This window comes from Triturus cristatus, chromosome 8, assembly GCF_964204655.1.
Source record: "Triturus cristatus chromosome 8, aTriCri1.1, whole genome shotgun sequence".
Lineage (NCBI taxonomy): Eukaryota > Metazoa > Chordata > Amphibia > Caudata > Salamandridae > Triturus > Triturus cristatus.
The window spans coordinates 902,062,759-902,078,355 of record NC_140591.1 but is presented as its reverse complement, the minus strand read 5'-3'; the positions used below and the strand labels follow the sequence as shown (position 1 = coordinate 902,078,355).

The following is a 15,597-nucleotide window of genomic DNA, read 5'->3' as shown; positions in this document are numbered from 1 at the left end:
TCTCCAATCCGGTTACCCCTTCAGGAGGACCTGTTGTCGCAGCAGCAGATCGAGTCTTGCACCCAAGCCTGCACTATCTATAACCCCATGTGTGGAAATTTAACTGCAGCAGCTAATGGCTTTTGTTCTCCCTCCCGAAGTGGTTGATTTGACTGCCAGGTGTCCCGTTAACCACCCATTGATGCACAAATATCTGATGTTTTTCCGTTTTATCTTTTGCCCAGAAATTCTTTGCTGTGGAAATAGTTTAAGGTTACCTTTCAGCATTTCAGCTTTTTTTACGCTTACCTAATCAGCCGTCCTTCAAGTCACCTGTTGTGCTGTATTTTTTGAAGGAGCTGGTCCACACGTTCCAGCCAACATCCTTTGTGATGCTGCAGTGGGACCTTCTTATGGATAGAAATCATTTTGAGAGAACGAAAAAAATTCCAAATGAATTTCTTTAATGTTATCTAGATATCAGGTCAAAATGTGTTTCGCATTATACAACTTCAGCCCTAGATTACCTTCATACTTGCTACTAATCATAGAATACACATTGCTTCTATTAGCACAGTTTTCATATACACTCGTACTAACTGAACACTTAATCCTGCATTCTAGATAATTTGATTCATTATATTATAAATCTCAATACATTATAAATCCTTATTCAAATAAATATTTCTGCTGCAAATCTTATTCCATCTTGCCATTGTTTGTAACCTAATCAAATTCATCTTGAGGTCATTCGTAAATCCCCCTTTATTATAGTACAACTTAACTTACTACTTCATATGTATTTAAAAAAAAATATTATTCCTTTGAGGTGATATGAACCATAACGTCAGTACCTTGTATAGTACTTGTACATAAACAAATAAACACAAAGGAATCGACAGGAACAAAAGAAGCCAGCATTTGCAGTAAGAATAGATCAAGTCCACCAGCAAACTTCCACACCCAAACAGCGGAGGTCTGTACTATTGGTTCAACAATGATGATAACCATTGCTGACCCATTTACAATACCTATCCATACATATACAGGTCTGTCACTTAATGCATGAACGAGGACTGCAACTGCCTTAACTAGAAGTGGAGTAAGCATGTCCCCCACAACCTTCTCAATGGGTACCCCCTTCCACGTCGCCCGACATGCATCAGAACCTTGCGAATGATTTAGTCCCACATGCCAAGTAAGCAGGTGAAGTAGTAGCTAGTGAAAGCTGGAGGTTTGAGGCTCTCAGTCTGAGAAAAGGACCCAAAATGTTAATGAAGAAATGCATTTGATCCTGGATCTTATAAATGTGGCCAGGCGGTAGAGCACCATGAGCCGTTCCTGGTGCATGGGCACTTGTGAGGTACACCAGTGTCATAGAATGCATATCTTAGCTACCATATGGGCTGTCTACATCCATCTTCTCCAAGTGGAGGCTGTCCACTGGTAAAATTATGAAGGAAGACCTATTTGGCAGATTCTCTAAAGGGTATGCAGCTAGTAGAATGAAGCGTCTCTCATATCAAGTGCCAGTAGGAGGCCAAAGTTTGGCATGACCACAGTATGTGTTATAGGTCACATCCGTTAGCTGTAAAACGCCAATAGACATAATTCAGGTGAGACTGGCCCTTTGCAACTTGTACAGGAACCAATACCAGTTAAGGAAGATCTTGAAGTAAGACTATATTAGGCTCTCCCCTCGGAGGGAGGGGGTCATGACTTACCAGAACCTTTTTCCCATCTGCCTCAAAGTTCACAAGCCCCAATCTGTTGTGCCAGTAAGTGCGGGTTGCTGTTTGTGTATTATGAGAGTAGATGTTATCAACGAGCATTTGGTAAAAGTTGGAGGCCCCACCCCTTCAGAGCCCCCATATCGTAAGATAGGCTAGAGTAGGTAATTCCGGAAGTTGATTGGGTCTCACCCCAGTTATACCCTGCAGGCATTGTTGTAATTACCTATACCTCCATAGATGCGACTAGGGTAAAGCCCACTCTGACTTAAGCATCTCAAAGGAACGAAATGCATCTCCATTAAGGGGATGTCCAATCCTCGTAATTACCCTGACTTCCCATGTTGACCATCTAACTGGCTTCTGCCCTATTGTGACGCCCTCATTGAACCAGAGATGTGTTTCTTTGTCGACTGCCTTATCGACGCCCAGGATCCAATGGGCGTCTTCCAGGTCACCTTCATAGCTTGAAGATTTGGTGGACAGGTCATAGATTTCGAGGCATGAGTGTCGTACAAGGGTGTTGGGGTATAGTTCTTCAGGAGCAGTACCCTCAAGAGGCCCACCTTCCGTCTGCTCTGAATGAGTAAAAATCATCAGAGGATCAAAGTGGCCAGATGAGGGAAAGGGAATTTAGGGAGGGTACTGCGGTGAGTGAGATCTGGAAAGACAACAAGTCACGGTTGAGTTCACATCGCAGACTTGTTTTTACAGGTTGCAATATATTACATGCACTAGGAACCACTATTACCCGAAACAAAAAGTGTCCCCAATTTGTTCAGATACCAAATAAAAGCAGACAAGATCCTCTGAGAATGATTCGCAAAAGTCTTTAAGGATTGTCTATATGATGTGGAGCATATTAAAATAAAACCATATATCTGTGACTGACTTCAGTAAAATCTTTGAGAGGAATTCACAATACCACACTAGGAAAGTAACTTTACAGAATCCTTTTAGTTTTGAGTATTTTTCATAATGTGCGCACTTATTTCAAACAAGCATAAGTGCTTAGCACTGTTGTCCTGTAACTCTTAGCAATGTTTTTGAATTATCCTTTCTCTCTGATCAGTGTCTCAAAGGTCTGTGAAAGTTTGTCAGCTCACATAACTATTTCCATAAATTATAATCTGGGTTTAAAACCTCCTTGTGGTTAACAATATCAAGTCTTAAACGGAAGGGAGGAATTTCCCCAAACTCCAGGAAGCAGCTAGCATGCTGAAAAACTGGTCATATCATTCCTGACAAAGATGCACCAGAGCGGGGATAAAAACTGCTCTAAACCACTCGCATCAAAGCAGGAATAATCCGCAAGGGCGTGGCAGCTTTTATACCGGGAGCAACAATGACGGTGGCTGCAAAGGGGCAAAATACTTCCCATACGCATTTAACTAAAAATAAAGGAAATGGACCAAGAAATGTTACATAATAACCAACAAACAAAAGCTCATTATGGGAGTCCGACAAATGGTGAAATGAAAACTTGACACTCCATGATGGATTTTACAGGTGCACATACTTCCTGTTGACCACTAAATGTGCATATTGCGCAGCCTGGGATGATCTCGATGGCAATGTGTGTCAACGACAATGTGTAGACTTTTGCTAGTGCAATATGTATGAGTTTTGCTAATGTCAGCATACACACTGCGCAGCTTGATACCAAAGGCAAGGTTTCATGATACCAAAGGCCATGCTCCATGTAAACACCAGAGTCCCTTATGAGCTGGAGGATCATGACCAAGGTCCCGAAGCCTGGATGGGCTTATACCATTGCGTGCTCCCAGGGTACTCAAAGTGGTTGGTTGTCCGTGGGTACCAGCATGTAAGCCAACTGCAAAAGATAGTGAGCTAAATAGAATAAGCGCATATCAGTTGGTCCTCCAGCTTTAATGTCTGCTTGTAGACTAGAGTGTTTTAGGTGGGGCTTTCTTCCTGCCCTGAATACCTGCTTTATGCGCTTATTGATAGTGTTGAGTGTATGTCTAGTCATCCTAAGTGGCAACATGCCCAAGACCTAGTAAAGCATGGGGACCGTTACCATGTTGATCATATTGATTCTGTCTCAAAAAGAGACCTGCAGTGCGACCCATCGCATAAAGTCCTGGTCCTCTATATTCAGTAAAAGTTATGTTACCGGCAACCATATTGTTCAAACCCTTGTTAACCCATATGCTTAGTTCTTTTAAGCCATAGGTCTTCCATGTAAAGCCAAAGAAGCACCGATTGGTTCGCCGACCCCGTCGTCCGCGGCAGTGCTTCACTTTTAGTCCTATTTATTTTTTACCCAGAGAATGCATCAATTACTAATACGAGGTGTGGGATAGAGGAGTCTTGGTATCAGAAGTATATCTTCTGCATAGAGCAGAATTTTGCAGGTGCCTGCAGGGCCAATGATGCCCCTTATAAGAGTGGTCTGAGGAATGGCAGTCACCTGGGGCTCCAGGGTCAAAGGGAACAGCAAGGGTAATAGCAGGAATCCTTAATTCGTCCCTTGGTGAATTGGAAACGTTCTTGACATATGATCTCCACAGTATCTGTGCGGTGTGGGTGGTATAAAGCCACCTAATCTTTGCCAAGATATTTGGGCATGTCCCTGCCCTACACAGTGTGTGGAACAGGTACCCCACTCCGTCCGATAAAATGCCTTCTTGCCATCTAAGGAAAGCATGAGTTTGTCTGGCTCAGTAAGCACGTCATATAATATTCGACTGAAAGCACATGTGTATGCACGTGGAATGGCTTGGCACAAAACCCACTTTGGAATCATGGATCAAGCTCTGGATCACTCCTGAGGCAGGTCAACAGGACCTTCAAAAATGTTTTCATATCTGCATTATGAAGCAATATTGAGCGATAAGTCGTGCAAGTAATGGGGTCCTTGTCTTGCTTTTGTTTAATGCAGATAAGTGCCTTGTTGAACTCCGGCCGCACCATGGCAGTACCCTCATGTTCCTTAAAGAATTTATAAACTAAAGGGACCGTCAAGCTTTTATTGAGCTTCTAAAAGTCGATGTTCAGGCCATTGTCTGTTTATTTTTAGGCAATGCCTTGATGGCTTTTAAAATCTTCTCTTCCGTAATCTCTTCCTTGAAGCTGCCTACCTTCTTGGACAGAGAGGGTAAGTGATGGTCCTTAAAAAAAGTCCTGTTCAGAGGGAGTCATCTGGCACCTCTGTCCCATTTAAAGAGTACTAAGGAATTGGTGAAACGTTTCAGCAATGTCCTCTGGATGGGTTGCCAAGCTCCCGTTCTCGCCTCATATGGCGGGGATGGCAGCACTTGCCTCCCGTTGACGTAGTTGCTCTGCCAGGAGACTGCTTGCATTTTCTTCCTGTTCATAGTGCCTCCGCTTGAGACGAAGTATTGCGTACTCCACTTGTGTCGTGAAATATGCATTTAGATCGTACTTCGCTCGCTCCAGGCGGTGTAGTAGTATCGGTGTAGGTAGTAAGTGTAAGCCTCCGTGAGATCTTGTATATCTCTTTACCGGCACGATTTGTGTTTCCCATGTTTCCTGTTTGCGGATCGCTGAGTTGCGCTTCTTGAAGCATCCTTCCTTCCACCTAAAGGAGTTGCACAAGCACTGCTGAGGGTTCATTGTCCGAGACATATTGGCGGAGATGTTCTGTACGTTTCCAATTGCCCTCTGCCGTTTGATAGTGGGAAAGGTTTAAGATCTAGCATTTAGAAGTACATGTCCCAAATCTAATTGAAGAGTTATCGGGGCATGATCGGAGTTTCTCCAGTCCCTATGGGGCAATCCAGCACAAAGGCAAGCAAGGAGTGAGACAAAAGTCTATCCTGGAACATATACACCGGAAGTGTCGAGCCCCACGGACTCCACAGGCCAAGGTCTGGCATTACATCATGGAGGACTGCCCTATCTTTGGTGTTTAGCCTTGTCCACATGACCAGAGTACTCTAGGTGTGGGTCCAGGGCTATATTCCCCCCCCCTCCCCCCATTATTGTCTTAGTGGTACCAAACTCAGTCAAAAGTCTGGATAAGGAAGAGAAAAGGGGGGTGCCCTGTCGTGGATGGGAGCATAAACTGATCCCAAAATCTGGGTCTGGTCTACGGTTTTAAACTTTACTGAAACGTAGCTACCTAGTGAGTCAGTCTGTGTCTTTAAGACGCTAATGGGAACTGATTTGTGGAATAGAATATCAACTATGCATCTTTTCGGAGGAGACTGGACTCTGTAGAAATCGGTAATATTCCAGGTAGTGGATTGGAAGCTAGTACGAACAACTCTTCCCACTCAATCTTTTTAATTTGCTGGATTCTAGAGTAGAGGGATGGGTTTCCTGCAGCAGGGCTATGTTGGGGGATTTTAAGGCAATGTACGTCGGGGTTTTCTTCCTCTTGACGGAATTGTTGAGGCCGTTGTCATTAATGGACTTGTTGTGAAGGCATTTTGATCAAGATGAGGTAGACATGGGGCTTGTATGATTGAGGCACAGAAAAGTGAGTGGGAGCTATCGGCTGACCCCCGAGGGGTAGGACTGTGCGTGGTTGAAACTTTGGCTGTATGCAATATACTGAAAAGACAGGTGACAGCAACACAAACTCCTAATGAGTGTGTCTGCTATCTGCAGTCATGTTGCAATGAATTGAGTGAAGAGCATTTGTGTCTCCAGGTAACAGGTGCTACAAGAAAATATCAACTACTATAAATTACTTTGCAAAGGCAAGTGTCTCCCAGCGTGCCATCTTCCCTGTGACCCCCCCCCCCCCCCCACCCTCTTAACACAATGTGGAAACAAAAATGGGTACCCCCGCCCGCGCAAAGGGTCTCAAAAGTCCTTCCCATTTGGACATTATAAGAATCAGTAAGCCACACAACTATCAGGGTAGCTGGGCATGGTAGGAAAGCATCAACCCAAGTACCCTCCAAGTGCAGGATAGGTACATGCTACCACCCTGAGGCATCCTCCTTAACTGTTCTCCTGCAGCATTCATTAAATGAGTTCAAATCGGTCTTACCAAGAAGAGTCCCTGGTTACGTCCTAAGTTCGCAGCAGGTTTCTGAAAGGAGTCCACATGGTCTGGTTTTGAGCAAGATTAATGACGACCTCTCGAAGCAGAGTCAGCTTTGTCTCGGGCGCCCTACCCTCCCATTGTTTAAGCACAGTGCCCATCCTCTGATGTTTAGGGGATGGGATGTCTTTGGAGTCTCTGGGGTGGGAGAATGATGCGTTGGGCGCCACTGTGTGTATTCACAGTTTCTGGGCGTGAGATGTCCATGTCCATTCCGGGCAATATGGACAGAAATTGTTCCGGTCATATAGGTCCTCAAACACCCGGTGTTTCCCTTCGATGGTGAAGAGCATGGCGGCCGGTTCCAGAAGGCCATAGCCGATATCGAGCTTTCGAAGAGTGCTTGAACGCCACAAATGTCTCTTTAGTTGTATCAGTTTCATGAGAGAAGTCAGCTGCCACATAGATGTTAGCACCTTTGTAAAGGAAGAGACTATTGTGCCGCTTAGTCTCTAAATACCCTTCTGGCCTGTTTATGCCGGAGAAAGCATGCGCTAATCTGCAGATGGGTGTTCCGCCGCGTGTCTTCCCTGGTCCGAATCCTGTGCACTCTTTAAAATCCCAACAGGCGTGCAAAAGTCAGGCTAGTGTGTTTTGAGATGAAATTAGTCCGGAATCCGGCCATGTGTTTTGCCTCTGTTTTTCCCGGTACACCGAGCATGCAGATATTATTCCTGCGACTGTAGTCCTCTACTTCGTCAGCTTCCTGTTAAATGCTGCACTTTGCTGCCAACATCAGGATTGGATTCTAGGACGGTGAGGCAGTTGTCTGTCGCCTCCATCCTAATATCCATATCTTTGAGTCGTGTATGTGTGTGGAGCCCTAAGGTCGCACCAAAGGAAATTCAGATCAGCGGCTGTAGACTTAATTTCGGTGTGCATTGCTCCCATGTTTGATTTAATGTCCGTGAGCTCTGATAGTCTTTCGGAGGAGTAAGACGCGCCCTGCATTTGACCATTCTTAAGTACACAGCACTTGTTCTAACCTGTTTTAGCAAAGTACTTTAACTTGTTTTAGCATAGTATTTTTTAATTGCGAGTGAGAGCACTTTCAGGCTCCCCTCACCTCTTATCTCCTTGGACTCTTGGGTCTGCCGTGGGGATAACCCGATTGTGTGGAGAGAGTTCCGTTCCCTTTACTTCACCTTGAGCTGGCTGCCATCTTGGAAGCTGGCATTCTAGCCCTTTCTGCACTTCACAGTTCCGGGGGGCATTGAAACCATATGCAGCCCTGGGGGCACCGAAGGCGTGCCAAAGGCAAGCCAGTCGGCCTCTGGACGGTACCAGGGGCCAGGCATGCTGCCCATTTTCCTTCAGATGACAAAAGTATCCCGAAAAAAACCTACTCTAGGACACAACTGCTTGAGCTGCATCCTAAAATTCAGCAGTCAGAGTGTACAGATAGGATCAACTTCATCACAGGGGAGGTAGAGCACTGCCTGCACTGTGACTTTTGGCCTACTAACAGTCGGGCCTCCATCCCGGGTTCCCTGGGATGGCCCCAGGAGCCGGCAGTAGAAAAAGCATTTGAGTCCAAAATCAAGACTGGACTTGGATCCACTTAAATCAGGGGGGCGCTGATGAATGCTCGCTCAATGCCCAAACACAAGACCGAGATTGCCCTAACCATCCAGACAATCAATCTGGACTGTTTTTATCAGGGAAACCTGGACCAAAGATCACTCTGGTCCGGACTTGGCAGACGCTGTACCCCCAGGCTACATTATGTGTAGATGCAATCACCCTGACAGAGGAGGTGGCCTAGCCTTGGTGGCTAGGGACTCCCTTAATTGTACCCTTAGTAACGTGGAAGGTGCCCCTGGCTCTTCTGCAAGCAGCCACGTTCGGAATTAAGCTATCCAAAAACTAACTTTTCAGGCCTTCTGGTATACCGTCCTCCAGGGCCAAGGGACAAGTTTCTGGAGACCTAGTGCCAAACCCTCGAACCATTTGTTACCATGGCTTATTTTACCATTCTAGGGGATTTCAATTTCCATCTTGAAAACAAACAGAACAATGACTCTGCTCACATTTTAGTTCTTATGACATCCATGGGATTTGAGCAACTTGTCCGTTCTACCACCCATAGTGCCTGCCATACCTTGGATGGTATTTTTGCTAACCACAACAATCTAACGATTGAGGCAGTTCAGTCTCTCAGCTGGGTTGACCACTGGCTGGTCGAGTTTATCACTAAAGCGAACAAGGGTTCCCCTCTCAAACACAAACATACGCTGAAGGGGATTGAACAAGTCTACAGCCACCAACTGGAAGGCCGCCTTGGCTTCAGTTTGTTTTTTTTTCTCTTCGGAATTGGATCACTGAGGCCTTAGACATAGTTGCTCCATTCAAAATTGGTGTCATAAAACGTGCTAATCTAAACGACGTGCTAAACCTTCGGCTCTATGGTTTTTGGAAGAGCTTATGGCTCTCCGATGCCAATGCAGTCAGCAAGAACAGAAATGGAACGCTGACCCTTGCCCTCAGGAAAAAGCCAAGCAGAATTCTTTCCTGCGGGAATATAAACACGCCATCTTTCAGGCCAAATCCAGTTTGCTCACTGAAAAGATAGTGTTGGCAGACTACTCCTCCAGCATGTTACTGGTAGGGCCCTGCAGCTTCTCCATTCTTTCATGACCAGCAGAACTCATAGTCAGTGTGGTTGCTTTAGAGCAAAGGCCTTCCCTGTGGGGTCCCCCAGAGATCTTCGCTTAGCCCCACTCTCTTTAACCTCTATGTGACCCCTCTTGTGGAGTTGGTGAGACCGTTCGGTTTCCAGGTGCTCTCATACGCGGACGACACACAAATCGTTTCCATAACAAATAATTTGCAATCAGTTGCCCAAAAGTTTAATCAATTTATATCCAGTATTATATGCTGGATGAGGGACAATTCATTTAAGATCAATGCGGACAAAACAGAGGGGCTAGACTTCGGATCACAGAACTCCATCTGGTCTAATTCCTGGTGGCCTGCAGACTGTGGTCCCCTTCCGCTACTGGTCAAAACTGCAAAAAATGTGGGGGTCATATTTGACGAGGGTCTGACCTTTGATGCCCAGGTTAGCCGGACAATCAGCACCTGTTTTGACATCTTAAAAACCCTGCGGAAAGTACTGCCGTATATACCATCTGAACTGCATCGACCTACTATCATTGAACTAGTCACCTCCCAGCTGGACTACTGCAAAGCTCTGTACCTTAACATCAACACAGGGTCCCAGAACAAGCTTCAGGTGTTACAGAACGCTGAGACAAGGCTGATTCTTAACATTCCAAAGAATCAGTCGGCCAGGGAAGGAATTTAAAGCTTGCACTGGCTCCCCATCAGGAAGTGTTACCTTCAAGATCTTCAGTATGATGTACAAGGCTATTCACAGCAATGGCTCTTCACACTTAAAAACCATGTTTCAGTGGTACAATCTGGGGAAGAACTTGAGCATCCTAAAAAAAAAAAAAAAAAATAACTGGTTTCTGGTTTCTCTCAGATTTCACAGTTCCAGATGGGGTGGTCGCTCCTTCTCTGTGGCAGCCACCAAGCTCTGGAACTCCTTGCCCCCTTCCATTTCCGAGGCGTGCTCTCTTAAGGAAACTTCTGAAAACCTGGTTATTTGCTTCTTAGCTGGATGCTGGTCCGGTTTCTCCACCCCCGTTCGCTTAGTGCCTTGACACCCGTGGGTATGAGTGCGCTTTCTAAATATCCTATCCTATCCTTAATAGATATGTCTGTGGTAGGTTTCTTGGGCTTTAACTTGCCAACCACCAGGTCCATAAAAAGAAACTGGGGCGTAGTTTTCCCTTTGGACATCCGAGGGGAATTAGCAGAGCAGATCGCAGGCGAGGCCTGCGACCAATACCCCAGGATCACTCAGAGAAGCCATGAAGGGTGGTAGTCCAGGTAGAGCCCTCTATGCATCAGGGGTAGTTTACAGTGCTAGCCGAGCCCCGCTGCAAGGATTAGAAGGTCCCAGGAACCCATAAGCATCTCCGACTGGGCAGCAGATCTCTCCTTGACTAGTTTTCCTGATCCACAGTCCAATCTTCTGCTATAGGTAAGGAGAATGCCCAGGCTGGGGGACCCAAATCTACACACAAATTCTGTAGTCTGCTTGGGGGATCACGGTGGTGAAAGCGGGTTACAGACAGACTAGAAAAAGCCGCGACATCCCACCCCCGTGGTTCACCTGGCAGTCCTCCGTACAAGATTCTGAGATACTGCAGTGGGCTGACCTGGGGTATCAGGAAGCGGTCCCAAGAGATCCAGCCCTGTCTGTAGGCGCTGATCACTGTTGTAGCGCATCTGTGTGTCAGTGCTCAAGGATCCAAGCAGGGACTTACCACATGAAAGTCTACCAGGATAGGGCCACCAGTGCCTGTTCCGCAGGGCGCTGCATCCCCCTCTACGCTATTTGTACAGCCCAGGCCTCAAGGATTCCTTGGGTGGTTTGTAAGGCCGAGGCATGGCAGACTGTGATAGACGATGCACTCTTTCAGGTGAAAGGCCACTGCTCCTCATCTGCTCACCTCTAGTCAGTCTGCGCCTCTCGGATCTCTTTTGGCAATGGGGTAATAGGCGTGGCAGGTCTGCGGGAGGCAACTCCTGCTCAGTAGTGTCGGCCCTCCGCTCGATGTAAGCAATGGCCACCTCTGGGCAGCTAGATGCAGGACACTCCCCACTGCTCATCACCTGCTCAGTGGCTGCACTCCAGCCCAATAGTCCACCGGGCATACAGCAGGGCATCCCAGTGCACAGCAGGCTCTGTCATATTCGCTAGAACTATGGTGCCATACCGATGGAGTGCTCAGTCGGGGGCTACCGTAAAGGTTCCACTTCGCTCGACCCAGCAGCATTTCTGCTGTGTGCCATGTAGCGCGGAGCGCTGGGTCGAGCACAAGCTCCGGGAGGGTTGGGAACTTCACAGGAGCCAGCCGTCTTGGGTGCGGTCAGGACAGACTCTGCCGCCCCTTCATATGAAATCTTAACACTCAACCTTGTAATGTCTCATTGACACTCTTCAATAAAAACATTTCTTCTTTTGAAATCCTAGAATTTCATCGCCTGAATATGAAATAGTCTGCATAAACTTCTCATTCTTAATGTTCCTGATCAACTATTGCCTCTATTTCAGCTAAATTGCATTTCATGATAATAATGATAATATGGCGTGCACTGAAACTGACCAGGTGCATAGGTATAACGCCTCAATACTTGCAGTACTCTTAAATGTCGAAAGATCATACTCATTATTTCAAGTAAACGTTTGTTCTATGTTTAGTAGCAAGTTTAAATGTAATTTCCATGTATAGAATGGAAATAGATGTATCTTTGAGCACTAGTGTAGCTTTTTAATGTTTTTATAGATTTTGCTATGGATATATGTGGCCCTGGAGAAGCGATTTGCATCACGAAGCACAAGTTGGCCGGATCTGAAAAGTGCAAATAATTGGTTTCGAGATTTTTTTTCGTGCCCTCAAATTAATATCTGTCTAAAGTATTAAGTAAAATTATACACAGCTGGGTAGGCTGGTATTTTAAAGAGGGTGGAAAGCGCTGGTCTATTATATTGACTGCCCATTGAGATGTAACCAACCTAAATCTGGGTCTCACCTATCTGATGTGCACTCCCTTTGAACCCATGCACAGTTGTTTTGTCTACACACCATCAAGACAGTGTTTCTCGTTACCCTAACATCAGCCAGGGGAGTAAGTGAGCTCCAGTCATTTTGTGTAGTACCACCATATACCTCTTCCGTCCCAGACAAATTAGTCCTCCTCACAAAAGCGGCATTCCGGCCCTAGGTAGCCACCCTGTTCCACATAGGTCAATCCATCACCTTACTGGCTCTACCCACCACCATAGCCTCCCAAGGAGGTAGAATGGATTTATCACTGAAATCCAAATAGAGCGTTTAGCTTCTATGCTGATCAGACCAAAGTGTACCGTCAGAATGAGTACCTTTTCTTCGGTTTCTGTGGGACTAACAAAAGAAACATAGTGCCAAAGATGCCTATCTCCAGATGGAATGTGTTGTGTTCAGATCGACTAAGGGCTAGCCCGAAAGCAGGTTCCATAAGGTTTACCAGAGCAAAGGCTGCTACCACTGTGCTGGCGAGGGGTGCGCCAGTCATGGACACTTGCTAGGCTGCTATGTGGTTACCCCTCCACAGGTTCACAAAGAATTACTGCCTCCATAGCCAGGTCTGGTGGGATGGGTACTTTGCCTGGCCGGTCCTGCAGGATTTTGTGCCTGCATACACCCACAACTTGAGGTTTACTGCTTTGGTATCTATTCACAAGGGGAGGTATCTGCAGTTAGAAGTCCCGATCAGAAGAACAAGCTACCTAAGGTAACCTTTTCTGGTAGCGACTTTCTAACTGTAGATTCGTCACTGATCCACACTCCTCCCCGAGTTATGAAATGGTTTATTAGCAACATACCAAAATAAAGATCTGCACAGGGCAATTTTCTATTTTGATGGTTCCGCGTCTGATGGCGTAAGCCGATACCAAAAAGAAACTGACGTCCGTATGCGGCAATGCAGCTTGTATGGGTGACCCAAGGTTGCAAACTTGGGTGTTGTGGATCAGATTCAGAGCCGCACAATGCCATCGGACTACAACACGGGAGGGAATTCATACAAATCTTTCTGGCTCCAGTCTAACACCTAGATAAAATCACCAGGTGTGGAATCTGCAGTTAGATAGTCTGTGCCAGAAAAGGCATTAACAAAGGTAAGTAACTTGTGCTTCTCAATTTTCCTCCCTTTTAGGTTCCTTCACATTGCTGTGGCACAGGGGAGACGTGCTTTGTCATATGTACTTGCAAGAAAAATGGCTGCAATAAACGAACTGGATATTAAAGAACACAATAACCAGGTGAGATTTAATTTCCTAATGGTCACATTTATTATTTTGGAACATTGTGCGTTAATGGATTGGGTTTTTTCAATGCTCGTACCATGCTGGTTAATAGATCAAGCAATTCCTATTTCATGTGGCTGCCTGTTAGATACCTACATAAAGTAAGTGATACCTTATGAAGGTTATAATAACTGGTGATCCATTCAGCCATTTTTTCTCTTTGATAAAAGTTTATCGTAGTTTGTCTGTTGCTCATAGTTTTGTTGATTTTACAGAGTGCCCTACAAGTAGCGGTGGCTGCAAACCAGCATCTCATTGTACAGGATCTAGTAGGACTAGGCGCACGAGTGAACACTGCAGACTGTTGGGGGAGAACACCATTGCATGTTTGTGCTGAGAAGGGCCATTCACAAGTCCTTCAGGTAATGTCCAAAATATTGAGTATTGTTTGCCCATAAGCTGCACAGGGTATGCTTTTCATACAAAATCATAGGACTGCCTGTTTTTTTTTTTATGGCTACACGATTTTTAACTTAATGTTGCGCAATAACTGAGTTAGCTTGTCTAATTGCTGAGCAATAGCTGCATTTGTCACTTCTAAAGAATATACCACTCCTCTGTGTGCTCACCTTGATTCTAAGTGTTTCATGGTTTGCTTACATTTTTTGAAACTTGCAAATAGTGAAAATTTGTCCTAATAAATCACTTGTTTTACATATTAAAGATTGTCTTTTTTTCAGGGTACCTTTTATTCTGACAAACTCACTATTTAAACTTTTCTTGTAAAATTGCTACAGTTAATTTTTTTGTTTCTGCCTCTAGAATATGAAAACAGAATGTTTGTGGAAAAGATAGTCCTGTCTTAACCTAATTATAGCCATCCAGTTGCTGTCCAAGAGTTTTTTCTTGCTGTAACTGTCTGTCTTTCTGATGGATACATATGCCTGTGGATTCCTCACCTTTTGAATTACCCATTGCGCAGCATTCCACGTAAACTTTTATATAGCTCTCCCACGTTGACAAGGACGTCCCAATAACACGGCTCTGCTTGCAACTCTGCATGATGTCATCAGAGCCACCAGAAGACCTCGTCGGTGTACTGACGTCCGTTCCCTTTTTTGCTCGCCGTCGATGCATAACTGTTTTCTAGGACTCACCATTTCTTTGTAGTCTATTTTGATGCAGTTGTCTTTAAACTGTTTCTGCACGATGGCTACACAGTAGAAGCCTAGTTTTGAACCCTGTAGGGAATGTGGGGGCCAGATGTCTGTCACGGACCCCCACAAAGACTGCCTTTGCTGTTTATCATCTTACCACGATGTCTAGGGTTTCTCGTTGTCGTCCGATGAATCCAAAGGCCCTCAAAGAGAGAGAAGCTAAGCTGTTTATGGCCTGGGCGAGGAAAGAGAAGAGGGGTCGGAAGAGGACTTAGTTGAGGTCGAAGTCACCCACTCTGCACACCTCGGTCGTCCAAAAAGCATAAGAAGTGGCAACATGGATCCAAGCATCGCTCTTCGTAGGAGAAATCATTGTAGTCGGTGTCCCCGGTTCAGCGACGTCATAAGAAGGATGACATCTCGCCTTTTCCTTCACCGCAGGTGACTCCAGAGCATTCTCCAACACTGAGGGGCTCTCCGTTGCCCAGAGAAACATCTCCTGCACCTCTGACCTCGCTGATCCGGAGTCTTCGGCACTGCAACAAGAACCTGCCTTAAGGTCTCTATCTATCCCAGATCACGCGGGTCTGGATCCGTACCTGCCTTTCCCAGCTCCAGGGGCTGATCCATCGCATTTTCTTAATGCCATGTATGGCATGTTTGCCAGGGCGGTTAACCCATACGGTGCGCCGGCTGGCTCCGTGGGACCGTTTTCCTATAATTTGGGTGTTCCCCACTTTATGCCCAGGTGCCCTTCATGCCGATGGCTCCGTCTTGGGCTCTTCGGACGCTGAGGCTCTTGACGCTGATTCCATCCCAGGAGGGAAG

At 45.8% G+C, this 15,597-nt stretch overlaps 1 protein-coding gene across 1 annotated transcript in view; it reads left to right on the top strand.

Annotated features, from left to right (window-relative positions):
• Positions 1 to 15,597, top strand: part of NFKBIZ (NFKB inhibitor zeta) — a 448,599-nt gene that overhangs the window by 140,837 nt on the left and 292,165 nt on the right. Inside the window, exons 6-7 of the mRNA XM_085622425.1 lie at positions 13,522 to 13,627; positions 13,888 to 14,034. Of these exons, the coding sequence (XP_085478551.1) occupies positions 13,522 to 13,627; positions 13,888 to 14,034 (253 nt within the window). The remainder of the gene's footprint in view (positions 1 to 13,521; positions 13,628 to 13,887; positions 14,035 to 15,597) is intronic.